At 44.0% G+C, this 23,824-nt stretch overlaps 1 protein-coding gene across 1 annotated transcript in view; it reads left to right on the top strand.

Annotated features, from left to right (window-relative positions):
• The window catches only part of utp20 (UTP20 small subunit processome component), a 33,512-nt gene that overhangs the window by 6,521 nt on the left and 3,167 nt on the right, over positions 1–23,824 (top strand). Inside the window, exons 18-56 of the mRNA XM_061806612.1 lie at positions 71–238; positions 1,083–1,159; positions 1,276–1,355; positions 1,434–1,698; positions 1,787–1,972; positions 3,758–3,848; positions 3,956–4,041; positions 8,578–8,703; positions 8,817–8,983; positions 10,127–10,335; positions 10,458–10,601; positions 10,669–10,748; positions 10,838–11,070; positions 12,683–12,827; positions 12,915–13,002; positions 13,081–13,224; positions 13,331–13,384; positions 13,470–13,622; positions 13,707–13,862; positions 15,801–15,941; positions 16,018–16,155; positions 16,234–16,373; positions 16,459–16,541; positions 16,731–17,029; positions 17,685–17,824; positions 17,906–18,062; positions 18,299–18,397; positions 18,477–18,644; positions 18,719–18,885; positions 18,948–19,089; positions 19,971–20,087; positions 20,161–20,331; positions 20,418–20,549; positions 20,664–20,774; positions 20,849–20,998; positions 21,811–21,993; positions 22,068–22,199; positions 23,063–23,195; positions 23,263–23,447. Of these exons, the coding sequence (XP_061662596.1) occupies positions 71–238; positions 1,083–1,159; positions 1,276–1,355; positions 1,434–1,698; positions 1,787–1,972; positions 3,758–3,848; positions 3,956–4,041; positions 8,578–8,703; positions 8,817–8,983; positions 10,127–10,335; positions 10,458–10,601; positions 10,669–10,748; positions 10,838–11,070; positions 12,683–12,827; positions 12,915–13,002; positions 13,081–13,224; positions 13,331–13,384; positions 13,470–13,622; positions 13,707–13,862; positions 15,801–15,941; positions 16,018–16,155; positions 16,234–16,373; positions 16,459–16,541; positions 16,731–17,029; positions 17,685–17,824; positions 17,906–18,062; positions 18,299–18,397; positions 18,477–18,644; positions 18,719–18,885; positions 18,948–19,089; positions 19,971–20,087; positions 20,161–20,331; positions 20,418–20,549; positions 20,664–20,774; positions 20,849–20,998; positions 21,811–21,993; positions 22,068–22,199; positions 23,063–23,195; positions 23,263–23,447 (5,640 nt within the window). The remainder of the gene's footprint in view (positions 1–70; positions 239–1,082; positions 1,160–1,275; positions 1,356–1,433; positions 1,699–1,786; positions 1,973–3,757; positions 3,849–3,955; positions 4,042–8,577; positions 8,704–8,816; positions 8,984–10,126; positions 10,336–10,457; positions 10,602–10,668; positions 10,749–10,837; positions 11,071–12,682; positions 12,828–12,914; positions 13,003–13,080; positions 13,225–13,330; positions 13,385–13,469; positions 13,623–13,706; positions 13,863–15,800; positions 15,942–16,017; positions 16,156–16,233; positions 16,374–16,458; positions 16,542–16,730; positions 17,030–17,684; positions 17,825–17,905; positions 18,063–18,298; positions 18,398–18,476; positions 18,645–18,718; positions 18,886–18,947; positions 19,090–19,970; positions 20,088–20,160; positions 20,332–20,417; positions 20,550–20,663; positions 20,775–20,848; positions 20,999–21,810; positions 21,994–22,067; positions 22,200–23,062; positions 23,196–23,262; positions 23,448–23,824) is intronic.

Here is a 23,824-nt window from a genome sequence, read left to right as displayed (position 1 = left end):
CATATTTTAAAGGTATAAGGTAGAAATAAAAGCAGATGATAACTCGTCGAATGGCCGCTCTTTCGTTCAGCCCGACGAAAGCGTCGAGGTGCAGCCCGTGTTCGCCGTCATCCTGCAGGCGGAACTGGTGCCCGCCTCCGTTCAGGACTACCGGGAAAAACTGCTGCACCTGTGCAAACTGCGGCACGACTTGGTGCAGCGCAGCCTGCCGCAAGGGCCGCGCGGCACCTTCCAGCAGGTATGGATCATTTCAGTTACAGTGGTGCCTCGGTTTTTGAACATCCCTCTTTTCGTACAAATCGGTTTTGGAATGAAAATTTGGAGATTTTTTTTGCTTTGGTTTTCGAACGAAAATCAGTATTCGAACATCCCTACCAGCTGACCCACGACGATTTGTTATTGTGGTTTCGAACGCACCCCCAAACAAAACGGGAGCGACGTAACGTTTTTTCTTTCATTCCATTAACCCTACCTCGAGTTGCAAGTTAATTTTTTTTACGTTACGTACTTTCTGTGCAAATAAAAAACAATTTGTCAGCCTCCCCTTATTACTTGTTTAAAGTTATTCTGCACTTTTGTTAATAAAAGAAGGTTTACAAGGCCGGGGGCCGAGCCGCTACAGATATGGCAATGCACTCCTTGTCTAGCATACTCTACTACTCAAGCATACATTTGAAACAAAAAATAAATATATTTCATAAATGATTTTATACAGTTTTTAAACTATACATGTATTTCTACTATGCAGTTTATTATCAGGAAAAGCCTAAAAAAACGCTTTAAAAAAAGTTTTTTAGACTTGGAACGCATTATTTCATATTCCATCCATTGTAATGGGAAAACACGCTTCTGTTTTCGAACGTTTCGGTTTTCAACCGGCCTTCTGGAACGGAATGTGTTTAGAGAACCGAGGCACCACTGTATATGCCCGCACTCATCTACTTATCTCTCCACTCCTTTATCCTCAATGTACAAAATTCCTCATTTAGAATGCTTCATATTTACATATCAGCGCAAAACCTTCATTGCTTGTCTTTCAAAATTTTTTTTCAAATTTTTTTTTCCCACTTTTCCTTTTCCAGGTGCCTCTGCGTTACCTCTTAGCAATGCTATTTGTCAACTTCAAGCCACTATGGGATCCCGTCATTGAACTTCTCGGGTTAGTATCAAGTTTGAGCATTTAAAAGTAGGAACGTGGCACCAGATATTGATAAAAGGTTTAAGAATCTGTGCACTATCTGGAAAAAATCCACAATGAGTCGATGTGCTGTGCAGGAGCCACGCCAGGGGGATGGACAACAAAGAATTCTGGATGGTGTACCATGAACATCTACAAAAAGTGGCCGTGTTAGCTGGTATGTCATGGGAATTGGTGCCGTGTCGAGCCACCGATGTCAAGTTTTAGTCACCTCTCATTCTCTTGCACACTGTAGAGAAAGAACTACATGAAAGTAGTGATGAAGACGATGATGATGAAGTGGAAGACATGGACGTCCAGGCCGAGCCTGGCTGCGACGTCATCGAAAGCGGCGACGCGGGGGTGCTCTTCCTGCAGCAGCTCAAGTCGACCTTGCACCCCAACGAGAGGACGGACTTCTCCAACTTCCGTGGCCTGATGTGGCGTGCCATGGCCCAGTTTCCGGACAGGGTGGAGCCACGTAGCCGGGAGCTGAGCCCCCTGCTGCTTCGGTTCATCCAGTGAGTGTTTAGTCAAACCTTTTTTTTTTTTTTTTTTTTAATTGAGCTCACCCATAAAAATCCAAACTTTCTGCTATCTTCTACCCAGGAATGAGTTTTATCTAGCGGACTTGCTGGTGGCGCCAACTCAGGACTTGAGGAAAAAGAATGAGACTGCCCGGGAGGCACCCGCGACGATGGAGAAGGAAGAGGAGGAGGAAGAGGAAGATAAAGAGGAGGAGGAGGAGGATGGCAAACGACAAAGGAAAGCGCCACCACGGAGAGCGGCCGCAAAGTAATCATGCACTATGAACTCGATTTTTGTATATAACAGGGGTGTCAAAGTCATTTTTGTCCCAGGCCACATCGTAGTTCTGGTTTCCCTCAGAGGGCCGTTATGACTGTGAAACCATAAAAATCGTTTATCACCTCAATCATATTGACAGGTGAAATTTATGAATTACTTTTGGAATCAGAAATTAAGGGTAATAGGTTTTTGAAGGCTTGTTGATGTTTGGTAACGCAAAAACACTTGTAATACCTCAACATAATGATTTGTGATATGGCAATTTGAAATTTTGGTACAGAGTTGACCAAGAATCCTGGGAGTTGACATACATGATTTGCCTTTGCGGGCCACATAAAATCATGTGGCGGGCCGGATCTGGCCCCGGGGCCTTGAGTTTGACACCTGTGGTATATTATAATAATAATCATGCATTCACTGAAACTGCATGATTTACAGCTCTTAGTATTGAGAAAAAGTTAAATCCATCCTTCCATCAATGTTCCCCTACTTTATCTGGGGTGGAGTCATGAGGGTGTCAGTCAAAGCAGGGAAGCCCAGAAAGCCCCCCCCCCAGTATTTGTCCTGCTCTTCCCGGGCATCCATTGGGATTTCCAGGCCAACCAAGAGACGGTCTCTCAAGTGTTTCCTGGGTCGTCCCTTGGGCCTCCTCCTGGTTGGATGTTTCTGGAACACAATTCACTAGTGAGGCGTCCAGGGCGGATCCTGACAAGAGCTCTGAGCCGCCTCATCTGGTTTTTCTCAAGTAGCAGTACCTAGACTCCTTGTAGTCTTTTCATCAAAATTAAATTACCATATTCTCCGCACTATAAGGCACACATAAAAGCCTTTAATTTTCTCAAAAGCCGACGGTGCTCCTTATAATCCGATGTGCCTTATATAAGGATCAATATTGAGCCTTTAGTGCAGCTCCATCTAAATGGATGCATAACGTAACCCCAGCCTCTACTGTAGCGTCAATTCTGTGTCTTATAATCAGGTGCGCCTTATATATGGAAAAAGTTTTGAAATAGGCAATTCTTTGGGGGTGTGCCTTATAGTGCGGTGCGCCTTATAATGCGGAAAATACGTTATACATGCATTTCAGTTTTCAATTAATTGTGCAAGGGAGCCTCTGACCAAAAAAAAATTATAAATAAGAAGCTTCTTCACAAAATTGAAATTTTAGAATTTTTTTGGGGGCGTTTTGTTATTGTGGATCCACTTCATTACTTTTAGTTGCCGTTAGAGAGGGAAAAAAATATATATTTGAATGTTTGACTATTTGAATGGGAGCAAAACCTTTACGTCAACAATGTCTTCAAAGAATTCAGGTTAACATTTGTCTTACTGGCATGTTGTTCTCTTGCCCACATGGGTTTACTCCGGGCACTTTGTTTCCTCCCACATCCCAAAAACATGCATAAATTAATGACTCCTAATTGCCGGTAGGCGTGAATGTGAGTCCAGATGGTTGTTTCTATGACCCCTGCAACTGGCCTTTCACCCAAATGTACTGAGTTCCTTTGGGCTCTAACATGCTCATGACCCTAGTGAGGAGAACTGGAACGGAAGATAAATGAATGAATATACACAGCTGTGACGTTGGTAATTAGCGTAGTATTTCAGTTTGACAGGTTAGCGTACATGTGGCCTTATAACCAATGCTAAACAATGCAGCAGTATCACCTGATGTCAAATGTTTGACAGTATAGTATTAATATCTTGGAAATTATGCAATGGTGGCTGAAATCTAATATATGTGTACAATTTGTCACATTTTTGTTTCTCCAGGCAGCTCGTCACCCACCTGAACGTTTTCGCCAAGTTCGCCAATCCTCGCTCGCTCTGCATGGAGAGCAGCCTGAGAGAACTCTACTACCGAGTAATCCTAAAATTGACTTTTATATCACAATTAATCAATTTATTTCAATCAAGCAAGACTTTTTTTCATTTTTTTTTTTTAATGTCCTCCTGTGTTTGTTTTCTCAGCTCCTCTGCCATCAGGATAAAAAAATCCAGCAAGTGGCCCTCCAGTGTATTCTTACATATAAAGATCCGTTCGTAGTCCCGTACAAGTAAGTCAAGTTTGAGGCGGACACACACACAACATTCCTCTTAAAACATCACAATGGAGCCCTTTGTGAGCACTGTATAAGAGAACCCTCTGTTATTTAACGGTTTAATAAGCATGTTTGCCAAATCATAGTCACAGGAGGTTTGTATTACAAATTGCCCGCCCAACTTCCTTGGATACTGGACAGTAGCACTGCTTTTTCCTTGTTGTCGTTGGCCCATAATCAGACTTAAAGGGACATGTTTTCAAAAAAAAATATTGTCCAGAGGAGGAAGTAATTATGTAATCCCTGAATGAGTTTGTAAGTTTGCACATTGACAAATTAATTTTTGTTCTTTACCTTTAAGGGTAGGTGTATTTGAACAGTGAAAGACATATCTAGAAGAAAATTTTTATCTTTTTTTTCAAAGTTACTGTATTTTATAAGGCGCACCTTCAATGAATAGCCTTTTTTAAAACTTTTTTTTTTTTCATATATGAGGCGCATAGAATAGATGCTACAGTAGAGGCTGGGGCTACGTTATGCATTCATTTGATGGAGCTGCACTAAAGGCTCAACATTGATCCATATATAAGGCGCACCTGATTATAAGGCGCACCATCAGGTTTTGAGAAAATTAAAGGCTTTTAGGTGCGCCTTGTAGTGCGTAAAATACGGTACTTAAAGTCCCACTGACATCCCGATATACATTGTAAAATAGATATTGTAATGAAAAATACAGATAACATTATTCACTTCAATGTCTATACGAAAAAATTATTATGAGCGGAGAGCGTGTCATTCATGCGCAAAGTTGCAGAAGTCTCATTCGACATCCAAGTGGTAGCCATATTGCCTGCTACGTCATTTACAGCTGTCACACTGGGACAGTCGGCATTGAAAACACGCTGTGCCCCCTTGCTATGAGAGACGAACAACAGAGATTTTCGGATTTTTCCCTCGCCCCCTTCTGGCACAGAAGCTCTTTTCGAAGAAGAGAACATCTCACAATCGAGTGAAGTGACCGGGGCAATAGTACCCAATCGTTTCGAGCCATATTTAGACATGCGGATGACTTCTAACTAACAACAGACTCCCTGACAGTATGTATGACAGTAAGTAGTGTACTCAGGAGGACCCATGCGCAGCCAAACCACCTCCCGACCGATCCACCGCCACCGTCATCCCCTTCACTATTATTTTTAATACCGTAATTCCCAGCTTACAGAGCGCACCTGGTTATAAGCCTCACCCAGTAGATTTGTAAAGAAAATACCATTTGGTACATTCATACGCCGCAGCTGTGTTTAAGCCGCAAGTGCCCACATTGATACACGAGATATCTACAAAGAAAGATGGTACACAGAGAGTTTTCTAATGCTAACGCTGGCGCCGCGGTAACAGGGCCAGTTAAAAATAAAACATACCGGTAAAAATCACTGAGACATGGCAGTTACACGCTAGCGCAGCGCTAACAGCACCGGACCAGTAAAAGTCACTTCCTCTGCACATTTATTCTACCGGTCTCATTCTTTTCCGCTCAAGTGCCCCCTTGCAGCCGTTAGAAAAAACGCACAAATTAGCCCCATCGCCGTATAAACCGTCGGGTTGAAAGCGTGTGGAAAAAGTCGCGGCTTATGGGCCAGAAATTACGGTAGTTCTATACACACACCTACCTGTAATTTGGAACCCAAGAAGATCTCGTCCTTTACACCCGAGCAATCTATTTTTCACGACGAACCGGGTCTGTTGGAAAAGTGTGAAGAGCGAATCCATCCTCCCGAGTGTTCGAGCAACATCCAGCAATACAACGAGCCGGCACTTTGGCTAACACAAAGCAAAAAAGAGCTACCTTCCCGCAGGTAAAACTGGTATAAACACACGTCGCTTTCCTGCTTCTTCTTCAAAACAAAACCCTCGAGAGGATTTTCATGGCGGGAGTTACAAAAAGCCATATACGTCAAAATCAAACCCTTTCTGGCTGCCTTTTTTTAAATTAAAAAAACCATACTAAAAATCATGCTTTTGGTGTCAGTGGGACTTTAAGAAACAATGAAAGATTGTTTTATTGAGTGAATTAAGTGCTTGACCCCCTACTAAAAATGAAGTATTTTTGCTCCCACGGTTTAGTCGTCATACTCGGAGAAAGTACTCACTGAATCCGAACTCGTAAGCTGGATGAAAGACACCTGGCCACAGAATCAATCAGACAATGACCTCTCCATCATGGACAAAACGGAGTCACGGTCAAGATTGTCGACAAAACAATTGGCAACACACCATGCCCAGTTGAATTCGAATCATGCAGCTCCTAAGGTCCCCTTCCTCAAGAAGGCAAATGGACAGGCTCCTTCCGAAGTTTGCCGAGGAACATCTGAATGACGGGAGGTCAAAAATCGAGCTGTTTGGAATGAGTTCGACCTCGCTGCGCCTGGAAGAAGAGGAATACAAATTAGGACGACAGGAACATCATCCCCACTGCCAAGCATGGAGGTAGAATCGTTATGCGCGACGTTTCTCTGCAAAGGGCACAAGTCAACTTCACTGCATTGAGGGAAAGACGGATGGGGGTCTGGATAAGCTTCTCTAAGCCAGGACAATTAAAGATCGAATCCAGAGGACCTGTATTTTATTTGTCTATCAGACAAACGTAGCTAAAATTTCACTAAAAATTCTCAACACAGCAGAAATGAAATAAAGTCAGTCTCAAAATTTTGTCAAAAATGTCGGTCAGATTCGGCAAGTTCCGTAACTCCCCGGAATGCGACGTCACATCCAGACCAAATTTAGCCAGGGAGTGAAAAAGCCAACAAAGATTGTGAGGAAGTCTGTTGTATACGGCTGTTCTGCGTCAAGCGCTGACGGAGTCGGCTTACGTGAATGACCGAAACATAAACTGATAGGCAGGTTATGGAAGAATCAAATCAATGTGGACAGTAATACGTTCCAAGAATTCCACGGAGGACTGCTTTGAAAACCCGGTTCAGTGTTCACTTGGCTTCGGTCGCAGGTAAGTACATACGTGTTCAATTGTTTAGTATTCACAAGTTTCTACCTCATTTTAGATACAAGTACAATAGCGATACAGATATATCTGTCAGCTAATATCCGTATCCATGTGATGAAATCTGGTCACTGTATAAAGTTAGTGTACTGTTGATGCTGAGGTCTTCCTGAAATTCGACTCCGGCGAGTGTTCGGTGCATTATTTGAAATACAGTTGTTTTACGCCGACTGAGTCGCTAGGACAACAACAAACAACTCACCGTCGTGTACAAGCAGCATCTGACGTTTAAACGTCTTTGAATTATTATTTCGTCAACATGGTGTACGTCGATTTCATGAGGCACCTACGAGTCTGTGTTTTGGGTGTGAAGTTCCACGTCAACTTCATCAGGTCTCGCTGAATACTTGTGTTGCATTCGAACATATAGGGTTGAATTACACCAGCGTGGGATGTTTTTCCAAACATGGGAAGAATTAGAAAATTCCTTCTCTTCAGTTTCCATCTCTTCCGCGGAGCATTCCATAAAAACTTCTTCATCACCGCTGTCTATCTCATCGAGATCCCACTCGCAGCGTCTATGATTGTCGTCACATGTTTGACAGAGCCTCTGTTTGAAACAGACATGGGAGGGATTCGAATTACAAAAAAAAAAAAAAAAAAGTGCACTTTGGCACTAATTTATTTCTTCGCTGTTGTGTTGAAAATTTTTTAAATGTTTTTTTCTGAAAATTTAGCTATGTTTGTGTGATACAAAAAGTAAAATATAGGTCCTCTGAAGTCACTGATTGTGTAGTGGTACACACACCTGCCTTTGGTGCAGGCAGCATGGGATCGATTCCCGCTCAGTGATGTCGTTGATATCTGCCCTGGGACTGACTGGCGACCAGTTCAGGGTGTAGTCCGTCTGTCTCCCGAATGTAGCTGGGGTAGGCTCCAGCTTTCCTGCAAACCTTGTGAGGATAAGCGGCTTGGATCATGACATGACATGACAGGTCCTCTGGATTAGATGTTTAAAGTGGGTTATGGATGGTTCTTCCCAAGATGACATTGACCCAAAGCACACACCCAAGGTGATGTCAGAGTGGTTGTAAGAGTTGTAGCCAATCACTGGATTTAAATCCCTCAGAAAATCTGTGGCAGAAGATGAAATTTTGAGTTTTCAAGGGCCAGCCACGAAATACATAAGCATATTGAGTGGATCTGCAAAGAGGAGTCCTCCAAAATTCCTCCACAGCAATGTGCGAACCTGCACGAAGCAGCTGACCTCTGTACTTGCCAAAAGGGGGGCGGTCTTACAAGTAATGTTTTTACAAGGGGTAAAATTATTTCACTCAAATTATTTTTTTGAATTATTTTGTAGATTTTCATTTTTGTATGATCTTGTTAACCATTAAAATTATAGCTCATGTGTTTGTCAGCGTGTAAGCTGACGAAACCAGTGAGGAAATTTCCACCAGCGCTCAGTCGGTGACATCTTTGCGCTTCAGCTGAATAAACTGCAAAAGTAACATGTTTGACTTTGAATGCGTGTCTGTGTGCGTGCGTTTCAGGGACAATCTGGAAAAGCTGTTAGACGACAAGCATTTCAAAGAAGAAATTGTCCACTTTAACATCTCGGAGGAGACGGGAGTTGTCGACGCTTCACACAGAGCTGGACTCATTCCCTTACTCATGAGGTGTCGTTTTCACGCGTGTTATATTGGACTTGTTTTGTGCCTAACTGTGATTACAGTAGCTGATGTTTGTTTTTTGTTTTTGTTGCTGGTTTTTTTTTTTTTTTTCCCAAAAGGATCCTGTTCGGCCGTCTGCGCAGCAAAGGCAACAGCCGCTTCCAGAGCAAGGCCAGCGCCTCCACGCGCTCTTCCATCATCCTGCGTTTCCTGGCCGGATGCCACGAGGCGGAGCTGGGCATGTTTGTGGATCTGCTGCTGGAGCCCGTCTGTCACCACGGCGATGGTGAATGAGCTTGAAATTTCAGAAATGGTCTCAATGCAGTCCCTGAGGCAAAATTGCAAAGAAAAAAACATCGTCATAACATCGTAGCCTTTCGGCATAAAGTATGCATTCTGAACCCTAATTCAAAATTTTGGTCCAGATTTAAAAAAAATAATAATAATCTGCCTTCCCCAAACATCCTCACTATATCCATAGATTATATTTATAAAAAGATTTTTTGAAAATGCAACATGTAACTAATCTCAATTGACCAAGATCCAGGCGTAGACAAAAAAGATCTAAAATATAAAGCAACAACATGCAAATATACAGATACACCAACAGATGCATAAGAAAATATCCATCCATTTTCTTTGCCACTTATCCTCACAACGGTCGCAGGGAGTGGTGGAGCCTATCTCAGCTTTCAACGGGCAGGAGGCGGGGTACACCCTGAAGTGGTTGCCAACCAATTGAGAGGGTCCAATTAATGTTGCATGTTTTTGGGAGGAAACCGGAGTGCCCGGAGAAAACCCACGCAGGCACGGGGGAGAACATGCAAACGCCACACAGGCGGGGCCGGGATCAAATCCGGGTCCTCAGAACTGTGGGGCCAATGCTTTACCAGTGCTGCATAAGAAAATATATTTACAAAGATATATCACGGGTAGATGATGTTTCCAGATCTGTCACAACTCGTAGCATTTAGGCTTGTTAATGCACTTTTTAATGAGGATGTTATGCTGCTGATGACCTAAATTAACAACATAAGTACTTTTTTTATGGTTCTTTGTTCAGTATGTAAAAGCTGCCCTACCAAAATGATACAATATTATAATTACAATTATTTTTCAAATTTATTGTTAAAGGTTTGTCATATTGGTTTGTCAATTTTCCTCTCAGGACTCGAAAGAGTACGCATCGATGGACCAGTCATCGAATAAAAGCTAACATCCAAAATAAACTCGAGTTCACATTGAGCCAATTTATTTTTCAATTGATATTAAAAAATATTTCCAAATGTGTGTTTTTTTACACCAAACTGCCACTCTGTCACTTGAGAGAAAAATATAAGCTTCTTATGGAAATGTAAGGAAAAAAATAGTAAAACATTTTTCTGTTCTCGAATCCCAGCAATGACTAAATTCAAAACGGTCTCTTCAGGTCCCTGTCGGGACGCGGTCGAGCGAGCCGTTGCCGAGACGGAAGCAGGCGCTGTGCTGCCACTGGGCCGCCAGCACAGCCTTCTGAACATCATCAACGTGGTCATCCAGAAGCTGGGCCACCTCATTGAGGACCACCTGCCCAAAATGCTGCAGATCATGCTCTGCGTCACAGCCTCCGTGTCCGCCATGCTGGAGATCAGGGAACAGGTACTCCATCTCATCCAATGATACTTGAATGATGATTTCTCATTTTTTAGGTGTTTACCCAATATTGTCACTTCGCCACATCCACTGTAAGACTGAACCGTGTCTGCATTTTTTGTCTGTAGCTGCGGCCCGGTTGCATCAGTCCTTTAAAGAACCTGAGGCGCCTCGGTATCCTGATCGTCCAGGACTTTTTTGAGAACTTTGACAACTTCGACTTCAGCGCGGATCAGTTGGATGGCGTCTTCATGGCTGTTGTGTGGCCTCAGGTGCGTGTCGCAAACATCGCTTGCTTTCAAATGAGTCGGCTTACTCGTGAGTTCACTTTTTTTTCAGGTGCATCGCCTCCCAACTGAGAGTCCTTACTCGCCCACTCCACTACTGAAGCTCATCTATGTGTGGTGTAAACACGCCAGGTCTCCTTCATGTCCTATTTCCCTCTTTTTTCTCCTTAACATAAACCACTTCCGGTTCCTGAATCAGCTTTCGCCGTCTTATTTCCCAGGTATTTCCCGCTCTTGTCCAAGCAGCGGCCCGACCACCCGGAGTGCGACGTACTCCTGAACGTCTTCGCCCTCCTCTCCGCCAAGAACAGCTCGCCCGCCACCCTCGCGATGGTCATGGACATAGCCGAGTCCCTGGCGACCATGCAGGACTTTGTCGCCACGGAGACGCAGGCAGAGCTGAGTGTGGGCGGCAGTGTCTTTCCACAGCCTGCAGACGGCACGCTTGCTGCAGGTCAGACGACAACTTTCTATTCATCTGTTTTTCTACGGGGGTGTTACGTAGTTTGTTTGCATTGAAAATTATTTGTATTGAGTATCGAATACAATAAACATGATAAAGAATACAAAAATGAGAATATAATAATGAAATGAATAAAATACACATGGAAAAATAAAGAACAAGAACCAGCCATTCAACATTTTTTATTTACTTTTTATTTACTATTTTATCTAAATATACCTACACAACTGTTTTAACTTTTTTTTATTATTATTATTAAACACTCCATTAATTATTATTTTTCAACAGCTGAAATAAATTTGTCAGTTAAAAATAAAATACAGATAGGCCACGAAAATGACTTTAAAGTGCATGAAAATTTTAACTCACCATAACGCTAAATCATTGGGAGCCGTGAGCTTGTTTCTCTGCAATAAGATGGTCCTAGCTGGGGGGTAATGGGAGACAATGACAGCTGAAGTGTGTTGCATAGGTCCAGTCTATTACGTTGTTTTGTTTTGGTTGCCGTCACACCAGAAAATCCTGCTTCACAGATATGTCGAAAATGGCAACAGGGTTTTCAGTGCTTTGGTTGCGATGCCGCGATATTCATACATAACATTGGCCGAGTTGTTGTCCCGAAAATTTTTTTAAAAGCCACCGTCGAACTCCAGCAGTTGATTTTCTTGTTGCACAGACATGCTGGATTCACCATTGTCGATAAACGGGTCGCGGATCCGCCCCGTGGCAGTTCGTGGGTCCTATTTGGTTGGGGAGTCGCGTTCGAACTCTTTTAATAGCAAAGACTGGTGATCCTGCACCAGCTAGAAGAATGAGGGGTCAGTCTCACACAAAATCCCCTCTAATGTTTGAAACATGTCAAATACGCCTCTGTTCAAGCGCTGTCCTCCCAAATCCAGTTTGGCTTTAAATCCACCAACTTTATCTGTCAACTTGAAGTCCGTCGTCATTTTCCATTGATTACGTATAAGCCAGTTTTGCGACCCATTCCTCGTCACTAAAATGTGCTGCCAGTGACGGCAACTTTTCTGGGAGAAATCTTTGCAGTGCCTCTCGTAATTTAAACACTCTTGTGAGCGATTTCCGTCTGGATAACTGTCTTATTTCTGTGTGAAGGAAAAGGGTACGCGTCCATCTCTTCAAAAAGGTGCGAGTTAAGGTCCTGTTTTGATGTTAATTTTCTTTTTCTTGGAAGTTGTAGGCTCTTCTTCGATATTTTCACTGGGCCTTTTCCTCATCAAAAAGAAATTTTCCAAAGATGTATTTCGTCTAGCTTGTGGGGGTAAATTTGGTACTCATGTGACCCGAGATGTGTTCCGGAGAATCCGGTCATTTGTCAAAATAAAAGATTTTTCAGACTCTGATAATGAATACAACGGAACTAATTAATTATAACTTCGGCGGCTCGGTACCAATTGATCCGCAGACCGGGCCCCGTGGTTGTGGACCACTGATATAAAGGAAAAATATTCTGCCTGTGACTTTACATCACTGGGATAGCTAAATTAACTATGAATATTTGGGGCGATACTGAAACAAGACCCAAGAAAAGAAAAGAAATGGCAAACTTTTCCAGCGTCTGCAACATGCACATATTTTTCAGACTCATTGACGCAGGGCTCCAGGTTGCTGGCGCCTCACATCACCACCCTGCTGCACTACCTCAGCGCAGTGGTCTGCAACACTGACAGGCTCAAGAAGAAGAAATTTCGCTTGCAGGTGTCCAAGGAACTCAACATCCTCTCCAAGCAAGTTTATCGCCTCGTCCCCTCATTTCCTCTCTGGCGTGTGTGGCGTCTGATTATTACATTTCTTGTTTTTATTCAATCCGTCAGAATCAGTGTGTTCGTCAGCGAGAAAGAACAGAGTTCAACACTTATCAGGCTGTTACTGCCTTACCTGTTAAAGGGCAAAAACCCCGAGGTATGGCTTTTTTGTTAAGGATATTATCACAGTCGTTTTTCAAACAGCCAGAGATTGACTTGACTGCGTTCATTTCAGGAGTTGGAACTGGACATCCTGGCCACCGTGCAGAACCTCCTACGGCAGTGCCTGCAGCCCTCGGCGTTCCTGCAGCCGCTCAGCAAACTCTTCTCTGTCGTTCACATGAAGCTGCCAAGGCAGGCCCTCACCCGTGTCTTCCAGGTACAGAAACTAATGAGATCTAATTGGGGAGCGAAGTATATATTTTTTGGCTGTACTTTGGATAAAATGTTGTCAAACCACTACTCTCTTCTGGTCTTACTTTTAGACGTTATCAGAAATTGATCCGTCGCTCGCATACATCACCGACATGGCCGCAAAGGTAGCCTTGAGCGCTTTTATTATCATTGTGGCATAAAGTATCACCATTTCCCTCATGTTTAATGTTTGCAACGACGCCTCTCTAGCTCAACGCCTTCGACAGTCGCCACTTGGATGAGGTTTACTTTGACGTACGCTTGACAGCTTTCCAGGACGCCACCAAGCGTGTGAAAGAGATGGAGTCCCTGGACCTCAACTACATCGGCACACTCATCCATAACTGCTTCCACACTTATGAGGTGACAACACATAGAAACCTTGGCTTTGCACCGACTTGATAACTTTTAAAATAGTTACACTTTTGTTTTACTTAATTCTTACAGATTCAGGACATGTCGCTAGGCGACAACGCCACGTTGTGTCTCTCAGCAATAATTAGCCAGGTGGAGGCGGTCGGCGCCGGAGAGCAAGTCTATAAGGACGTCATCCAACACACAATCTTGGAGGCTGTGCACAAGGGACTTCGGAGCAAAACAGAGGTATTGTCATATAGGAGTCATAAGTGTCATACTGCATACATATAGATTGGTTTTAAATGAATGGGAAGTGGTTTAACCAGCGTGATGAAGTCACTGAAATAGTGAAAATTAAAGTCACGAAGGTGCTTTCACACGTTTAGACATGCCCACACCCAAATATTAAAAAACTAAAGCTAATGGACCTTTCCGATGGTGATCTTTAGCTCCGCCCCCTTTGCCATGTCCAACAAGCTTCCAAAATGGCGACTGAAAAGAACATGTTTGAAGTCGATTCTCTACTGTAATGTTTGCGATCGATGCCAAAAAGTTTGACGCCTCACAAACTTCATATTGAAATCCATCAGGATAAAATAGCGGAATTGTACTGTGCATGTAAAGCAGTGTGAGTACTTTTTACGTGGAAAAATCACAAGTAATATCTTTGTAGTGTTTATAAGTGAGGGGGTGTATTCATTTGACTTGGCTCATAATCGATCCCAATGCTCTGTCTTAAAAGTCTGATGTGATACAAATCGGCAAATAGACATTTCTCTTGCATGACACGGCGCATTTACATATCCCTAACCCGACTCTTTGGCATAAAACATGACACACTTCATTCGGAAGGTCAGTGATACGCTAACAAAGTGAAAGTTATTCTAATTCAATGTATAAAACACTGATGATAACTCAATCAAACTCAGTGAAGATACTTCTCCCTCACTTCGAACATACAGCCATATTGTTCACATTTAGTTGTACGTGCGCTCTTCCGCGAGCCTTCATCCATCGCAGACACTTCATCAACTGTGTTTTATGCTTTAGAAAATGAATCAAGCGGGCCCCTTGTAACCTAGCAGGATATCTTTCATCAGAATTGCACCTTCCCCGAACGCATCTGAGGACCATTTTCTTCATAACATTAACTTTTCCAAGCGCACGCTACTGACACCCAGTATTGCTTGTACAACATGACAACAAGAGGGGCGTGTCAAGCCAGGGGTTAAGACAATACGCCTGTCTGATTGGCTATTATTGTATGAGTGATTGACAGGTTGGAAAGGTCCAATATTGTTTTTTTCTGGGAGGAGGGGAGTCGACAAACATAAGATGGATTTGTGACTAGCTCGACATTTCAGGTCGCTGCGATACAGTGATGCCACTGTTTTTCAGACCAAGTGCAAAGTACTGATTCTTGACAATCCCATTATATCTTGCTGTGGTGATATTTGTTTTCAGAAATGTTTCTGAAATATTGAACAAACTTTTTTTTCTTGTGCCGCACCATCTATACCGCCATATGTTGTATACGTCAAGCTTGCAAAGTGGTGTTCTGTCATTATATCGCAGCGTTTTTTTCCCCAAGTATGAGTACGTTATCACCAACACTGGCAATGTATTATTCGATCAGATAACAGATGCAAAGTCCTGAAAATGGTTTTACTAGAAATATATCTTCCTGTCCTTTCGGCTTGTCCCGTTAGTGGTCACCACAGCGTGTCATCTCAGATGAACGCGTATTTGTTTGGCACAGTTTTACGCCGAATGCCCTTCCTGACGCAACCCCCTCTGCATTTTAGCCGGGGAGAACATATTTAATTAATAAGAGTCACAATTTCAAAATATGTAGTAAAGAAGTTTAAATAAATGTTCATAATTTTAATTAAATATCAACAATTTTCACAAAAGAAACTATCACATTTGTAGTAAAATACAAATTCAAAATTGCACAAACAAGTTCAATTGTAAAATTAAATGGTGGTCTTCTTTTTCTTTCGGCTTGAAATATATAGCGACCTTTTAAGCTGTGTTTGAGACTAAAGTATCCCAAAACAATGAAATAAATAAGAAATAAGCGTTGAAACCTTTTCCGTCCACAGCCAAAATAACCTCAGTGTTCCTCTATATTTGGAGAGGTGTGTCCTCTTAATTAAAAGCGCCATGTCTTCCCCGTGTAAGAGTGTGCAACAGGAATACACCAATGTACTGGCCTGCTTGGTGAAGACCTTCCCGACAAGGAAAGAGTTCCGAGACATGGTGCAGCTCACTGACTACAATGACCCCGAGTCCGACTTCTTTGAGCACATGAAGCACATCCAGGTCTGGCATTCTCTCCTCTCACTCTCTCCTCCCCACCTCCCGTTCGTATACCCATTTTACTGTGGGTCTTCTTTAGATCCACCGTCGAGGTCGGGCCCTGAGGAAGTTGGCCAAGCAACTAACCGAGGGCACAGTGGTGCTGTCGCCTCGTTCGCTCCAGAATTTCATCATGCCGTACGCCTTGACGGCCCTGATGGATGAGAAAATGCTCTCGGTGACTGTCGTTTTTTTTTCCACCCTCATGATGCATTTTACGTTGCATATTAATACTTTTCCTGATGGTCCACCGCAGCACGAGAGCATGAGGACCGCATCTGTGGAGGTTGTGGGTGCCGTGTGCCGCCGGCTGACTTGGTCCAAATACCTTTTCTACGTGAAGCACTTCGTTCACATTTTGCAGACGTCGCAGGCCGAACAGAAACTGGCTGTGAAGTGGGTTGGCATGCGTCAAACTCAATTACCGTTTTGTTTGACGCCCTCTTACTTTTTTTTTTCTCCATCTTCTCGTCACCTTCAGTTTGCTGGTCAAAGTCCTCGACGCGTTCCACTTCGATCACGAGACCCTGACCCGAGAGATGGAAGCTGCTAAAGCACGAGAAGGTGAAATCTTTTAGAACAGACTCAAATGTGATTTATTTATTTTATTTATTTATTTTTTTAAATCCTTGCAACTTTTTTGGCGTGTTCAAATATCTTTTTGTTTTTTAAATAGATTGTGTGTGTTTTATTAAGTGGGAGGCGTAAAACTACACTTTTTAATGGTTCTATTTATTGTGTATTTTTGTGAAGCCTCGAGCACTGCGACAGATCTTCAGGAGCAAGAACCTGGGGACGGACAGTCAGAGGCCATGGACATCGACGGCGAGCTTCCTGCGAAAACTGCCACTGTCGAAACTCCTGGCGAAGTAAATGTTGTTGCCTCAAAGAAAACGACTGTTAAAGCGAAAACCCCGCCAGCTCCCAAGCCAGTGGCGGTTTCCTGCGGGCTCCCACAGAGCAAAGAGGAGCTGGAATTGCTTATGAGCACCATCCAAGAGAGCGTAACTGGCAGCGTCTTGCCTCGGCTTCATAAATGTCTCAATGCCAAGGTATGATTTGTATCTATCCAGTTATTGTTTACAATCAATTGACTATATATTTGATGCAAAAGTGACCCGTATAATGTGGGTTTTTTTGCGTTTTGTTTTTTTGTTACATTTAAGTATTTTTGCTGAAATATTTTATTTACAACAAACACATTTACTGGACCTGTAATGAGTTTAATTAGTATCCAAATTTTGGGGAACATTTTGAAATGATTACATGGCTGTTGGTCGGCACGGTGGGTCACCTGGTAAAGCATTGGTTCTGAGGACCCGGGTTCAATCCCGGTCCCGCCTGTGTGGAGTAATCATGTTCTCCCCCGTGCCTGCGTGGGTTTTCTCCGGCCACAGCCCAAAAACATGCATGGACACTCTAAATTGCCCCGAGGTGTGATTGTGAGTGCGACTGTTTGTCTCTATGTGTCCTGCAATTGGTTGGCAACCCGCCTCCTGCTCGTTGACAGCTGGGATAAGCTCCAGCACTCCCCGTGACCCTTGTGAGGATAAGCGGCAAAGAAAATGGGTGGATGGATGCATGGCTCTTGATAATTTCTATCCTCAGTCATCTGCTTTAAAGAACAAATGTGGACCATACTTTTTCTTGCCCCTTGAAGTGCTAAAATAAATTTGGACAAGAGTTTGCATCTTTGCGAATCTGAAGGTGAAACGTGATGATGAGCACAAGACGGTAAAGTCGAAGGATGTGAAGGAAGAGGAAGTGGCACGCATTCCGATCGCCTTCGCCATGGTCAAACTCATGCAGACTCTTCCGCCGGAGATCATGGAAGCCAACCTGCCGGGGTACACCACTAATATTTGTGCCCGTTGCTCTAATGTGTCCTCTTCAGAGCCGGGTGAACGTGTCTTGTGTTTGCTGTCTAGGATTCTGATCAAGGTGTGCGTGATACTGAAGAGCCGATTCCAGGAGGTCCGCGACGTGGCCCGGGGAACGCTGCTGAAGATCATAGAGACGCTGGGCTACCGCTACCTGCAGTACCTGCTGAAGGAGATGCAGGGCATCCTCGTAAAAGGTTACCAGGTATAAACAGCTTCAAATTCAACTGGTGAAAGTATTCCTCACATACGGGTTGCTTCTTTCTTTAATCCGGTCCACTGAGCATTTTTCATCATCAAGATTATTGTAACATGTATTTAATCAGTCTAGCCATATTTCCTTAAAATTGGTGACTGGTAGTTAAGATGTGCAATGTTTGCCTCCTGTTCACAATATTCTCCGATTTTTAAGAGCAGAACTCTGTCGTCTTTTTCTCCCAGGTCCACGTTCTGACATTTACTGTGTACCAGCTGCTCTCGGCCCTGAGTCCAACTCTGAAAAGTGGTGACTTGGACCCGTGCATGACCATTCTTATCGACGTAAGAACCTCTTTTCTGTCTCAAGTCGTGCTTGCGCGTGTTTGTGCTTACGTCGTTTGCTTTTCTTCGCACCGGTCAGATCTTCAACAACGAGCTGTTCGGCGTCATCGCCGAGGAGAAGGAGGTGAAGGGCATCGTCTCCAAGCTGATGGAGGCGCGACACAGCAAGAGCATGGACTCCTATGAATTTCTGGCCCAGTTCTGCAGCAGGGAGAGCATCACCAAGCTTGTTCTGCCATTGAAGGAGGTGCGCAGAATCTAGCGGAATCCTCTTATTTTCACCGCGTGTCTTTCACGCACGATTTCTCGTGTCATTTTAAGATCCTGGAGAACTCGTCGAGTATCAAAGTTTGTAACCGCGTCGCAGCTGTTCTGCGGCGCCTGATTCTGGGTCTGCTGGTCAACACAGGCATGAGCTCCTCTGACATCCTGCTGCTTAGCCACGGTCTCGTCAGCCAGAGCCTGCCTCTGCTCACGAAGAAAGACAGGTACCAATGACGGTGAGTGACGAGTCCATGTGTTGCGTTATTGACTTCGTGTGTGTTTGTAGGGACAAAGCTCAGCCTCCGCCAGACGCTCGATTGCCCCCTCCCAGCTGCCTCCTCCTCCCGCCAACTCCGAAGAGGGGTGGCGTCAAACCTTCAGTTAGTAGAAAGACCAACATGCACATCCTGGTGGATGCGGGTCTTAAGGTAAGCCACGAACACAGAATTATATACGAATAGATGTTACACAGTTTGTTCCCAACATCATTCGTCTGTTATCGAAGTACAGTGGTGCCTCGGTTCTCGAGCACAATCCGTTCCAGAAGGCCGGTTGAAAACCAAAATGTTGAAAACTGGAAAATGAACTAATGCGTTCCAAACCTAAAAAAATACTTTATATAATTAAATAATTTAAGAAATATATTTATTTTTTGCTTAAAATGTTTGCTCCAGCAGTAGAGTATGCTAGGCTGGGATTGCATTGCCGTATCTGTAGCGACTCGGCCCCCACCCTTATAACTGTTTTTTTATGAACAAAACTGCAGAATAGCTTGAAACAAGCAATAATGGGGGGGGATAACAGAGAAATTGTTTTTATATTTACACAGAAAGTACGTAACGCGTACAAAAAAATCTAACTTGCAACTACAGGTAGGGTTAATGGAACAAAAGAAAAAAGCAATCCAAAACAACTGTTTCAAATGTCTTTGGTGGGGGTGACTCACCCCTTTTTAACGAAGAAAGAATCTCATGTAGACTTGCTGCCGTCTTTTGAGCACCTGAAGTGGCTCTTTTCGTTTGAAAACCGATTTGTACGAAAACGGGGACGTCCGAAAACCGAGCTACCACTGTACATAACGTGTACTGTGCCAAATCACCAAATTGTTCTCAGTTGGTGCAAGAAGCATTTATTGCAAAAATAAAACCATTTATATTTTGGTGTTATCATACTTGTTTGTTTGGTGGTGTGTCCGTGATGTAAAATCGGTGCCTTTAGCTTAATAAAGTTTAGGAAACCCTGCGCAAACAAAACCAAGACAAATCCTAGTCCACCTTTGGTAGCCTTTATAAAAGATCATGTTTTACAGCTGCTCCATTTGAGTCTGAAGAAAGCCAAAGTGACGTCTTCTGAGGAGTCGGCCCTCGAGATGTTGGACCCATTCGTATCGCTGCTGCTTGAATGCCTCAACTCCATGCATGTCAAGGTCGGAGGAGCTCAGAATTCAGCCAAACAGATCTTCCGGGATCCCGGCTAAATCCCCTCTCCGGTCCACTCAGGTGATCACAGAGGCTCTGTTGGCATTTATATGGGTGCTGAAGTTCCCGCTGCCCTCTGTGGAGAAGAACATGGGTCACCTGACCAAGCAGCTTTTTGTCCTGCTGAAGGATTACTCCAAGGCTGGGGCTGCCCGCGGGGAGAACTACCTTCTGGTCCAGAACTGCTTCAAGGTAGTGTCTTCAAAATTTCAATTTTGTTCCCTTTTGAATTGAAATATTTGATGTGGAGTGCGCAGTAATCTTTTTTTTTCCCCCAGACTATTACAATACTGGTGAAAAATGTGAAGAACAGCAAGATTTCCGAGATCCAGCTGCAGGTTCTGCTCGGTTATGCCGAGGAGGACATCTACGATCACTCTCGGCAGGCGACTGCCTTCGGCCTCCTAAAGGTAAACATGAAGTTATTTTATTCTGTATGATCACAGTAACTTTTATTCATATTTATCTAGAAAGTATCCAACTTTGAACTTTCCCACCTGTAAAATTTCACAAACGTGTTCCAGGCAATCGTGTCCCGGAAGCTCATCGTTCCCGAGATGGAGCCGCTGATGAGAAAAGTGGCCAAGCTGTCAATAACAGGGAATAACTCGATGATCCGAGTCCACTGCAGACAGGTACTCGTTCAAACATGAAAGATAAACCCACCATATCATTTTCATTTTGATTAAAACCTATGTGCATGTGTCAGATTTATCTTAAATACCTGTTGGACTACCCTGTGGGGAAGAAACTGCCGCAGCATTTGGACTTTATTGTGGCCCAGCTGGCGTATGAACACGACATTGGCAGGGAGTCGGCGCTGGAGATGCTCGCCCACATCTTCCAGAGTTTCCCTCAGGTACTTTTATGCGTTATGGTGAACCCTCATCCTAAGCGGACGTTAGGCAAAATGATTTGATTTAGCGTAATTTCCGGCCTACGGAGCGCACCGGATTATAAACTTCACCTGGACCTGTAATGAGTTTAATTCGTACCCAAATTTTAGGGAACATTGGAAAGGAACTACCGTGCTACACAGTAGCGACACGGTAGCACAGCACGAACAGAGCCATTTAAAAAAAAAAAAAAAAAAAAAAAAAAAAAAAAAGACATCCCAAAATCATTAAGCTGTGGCGCTAAAGCTAGCGCGGCGCTAAAAGGGCCAGTTAAAAAAAAACATACCAGTAAAAATCACTGATACAGGGTAGCACAGCGCTAACAAGGCCGGTTAAAAAAAAACATACCGGTAAAAATCACTGAGACACGGCAGGAACATGCTAGCACAGCCCTAATGCTAGCGCAACACAATTAGGGCGGGTTAAAAGTATATATATACCGGTAAAAGTCACTTCCTCGGCGCATATATTCCACCGGTTTCACTCTTACCTTTTCCGCTCGAGTGCCCCTTTGCAGCCGTCAGAAAAAATTCACAAATTAGCCGCATCACCACATAAGCCGCAGGGTTGAAAGCGTGTGGAAAAAAGTCGCGGTTTATAGGCCGGAAATTACGGTAAATCTGAGTTACTCGATTTCAGATAACTTGTCTGATTTGGAAAGGGGCATTTCCACAAATTTTTCTCATGATATTTGCATGTGAAAGAAAGGGGGGGGGAGTAAGTGAGGAGTCAAATAGTAATACTTTTCCTTTTTAACATTTTATTCTTCTTTCAGAGCTTACTAATGAAGTTCAGCAACCTCTTCTTTGCCCCGCTGGCCCTGGTCTTGGTCAACGATGACTCGGCACGCTGTAAGAAAATGGCCGCCATGGCCATCAAGTCCCTCCTGGCCAAACTGGACGCCAATGAGCAGAACTCGCTGTTCTCCCTTGTCAGCACTTGGCTGAATGAAGATAAGGCACTGGAGCTCCACTTTTATTTTGTGTGCTCGTCGAAATATTCCAGTGTGTAATTGAAGCTGTTGTGTTGAAGGTGAGCCTGAGGCGTCTGGGCGCTCAGCTTTGTGGTTTGTTCGTGGAGGTCGAGGAGGAGAACTTTGCCAAGCGGCTCGACAACCTTCTGCCCCTGTTGGAGAAGGAGCTCAACCCAGACAACTACAAAGATGTAAAGTCCAACATCTATTATAGTACTGTAGACGTGGGTCAAATTAAATGTGGATCAGCCTCAGTGGATACACATTTTTTTAGCATTTGTACAAAAAGGCGTGAAATATATACCGTAATTCCCGGCCGACAGAGGCTACCTGGTTATAAGCCTCACCCTGTACATTTTTAAAGGAAATACCATTTGGTACATACATACGCCGCACCTGTGTAAAAGCCACAGTGCCCACATTGAAACTCGAGATATTTACAAAGAAAAACTGTAAACAGAGAGTTTAACGCAAGCGCCGCACTAATGGGGCCCGTTAAAAAAAAAATTAATTAAAAAAAAAACATACAGGTAAAAATCACTGAGACATGGCAGTAACACGCTAGCACAGCGCGAACAGGGCCGGACTGGTAAAAAGTCATTTCCTTGGCACATATATTCCACTGGTCTCACTCTTACCTTTTCTGCTAGAGTGACCCCTTGCGGCTGTTAGAAATTAATGCACAAATTGGGCACATCACCGCGTAAACTGCAGGGTTGAAAGCGTGTGGGGAAAAAAAGTCGCGGCTTATAGGCTGGAAACCACTTTTACCCTGGTGTTTGCAATTATGAGTATACCCCTTTTAAAATGGAGGGGGGGGGGGTTGTCAGGTAAACAAGGAAGTAGCGTGTGTGGCCCGGTGTGGCCGAGCAGCAGCTCTTTGTGAGAGGCAGTGTGCTGCCGTGTTAAAAAAAAGTCAGGCTGTAGTTAACTGCGCTGGATCTGATTTACTCTGCGCCGAGTGTGTGCGACAAGTGCGCAAATGCGCAGTTGCACAGTGAAGAGGGAACATTGCTACCAAGTAAACAGCACATTTTGTCTTTTCCTGTCTTAGATTGATGAAGAGGAGGATGAGCGAGCAGCAGACAGGCTCTTGTTTACTTACCTCACGCTTGTCACCAAACTGATCAAGTACTGCGGCTTCCTGGAACTCACCAAACCTCGTGACACCCTCACCCACATTTGGGGTAAAAGCACCCACTTCCTGCATGGCACCGACAAACACCATTCACACGAACCCGCTGTCGTGTTTAGGCCACGTCGAAGCCCACCTGCTCTACCCTCACTGCTGGGTGTGGCTGACCGCCTCGCAGATCTTCGGCCAGCTCTTCGCGGCCCGCCAGGCGGAGGAGCTGGTTGCGGCGTGGAGACAAAAGAGGGGCAAGGAATCGTTGCCTCAGGTGGCGCCCGCTTTCATCAGCAGCAATCTGGACAAAAAGGTATTGGTAGCCGCAGGAGGAAATCGAAGTCTAGTCTCATAGCTCAAAGGCATATTTAAAGGTTATGTGTCATCCCTATAAACATTTTAAAATAGATATTGTAGTGAAAAATGCATATAACATTATTCACTTCAATGGCTATACAAAAAAATAATTATGAGAGGAGAGCGCGCCATCCATGTGCAAAGTTGCGGAAGTGTCATTCGACATCCAAGTGGTCGCCATATTGGCTGCATCTCCTGTCCGTGACGTCACCCCGGACGTTCGCCATTGAAAACACGCCGTGGCCCCGACTATGGGACACGCCGCCTTCGGACACGGAAGCTCTTTTCGAAGAGAACATCTCACAACTGAGTGAAGTTACCGGGGCAATATTA

Source organism: Syngnathoides biaculeatus, chromosome 20 (assembly GCF_019802595.1).
Source record: "Syngnathoides biaculeatus isolate LvHL_M chromosome 20, ASM1980259v1, whole genome shotgun sequence".
In the NCBI taxonomy this organism is placed as follows: Eukaryota; Metazoa; Chordata; class Actinopteri; order Syngnathiformes; family Syngnathidae; genus Syngnathoides; species Syngnathoides biaculeatus.
Note: the sequence above shows the minus strand (reverse complement) of the source record. Positions and strands in the feature narration are given on the sequence as shown.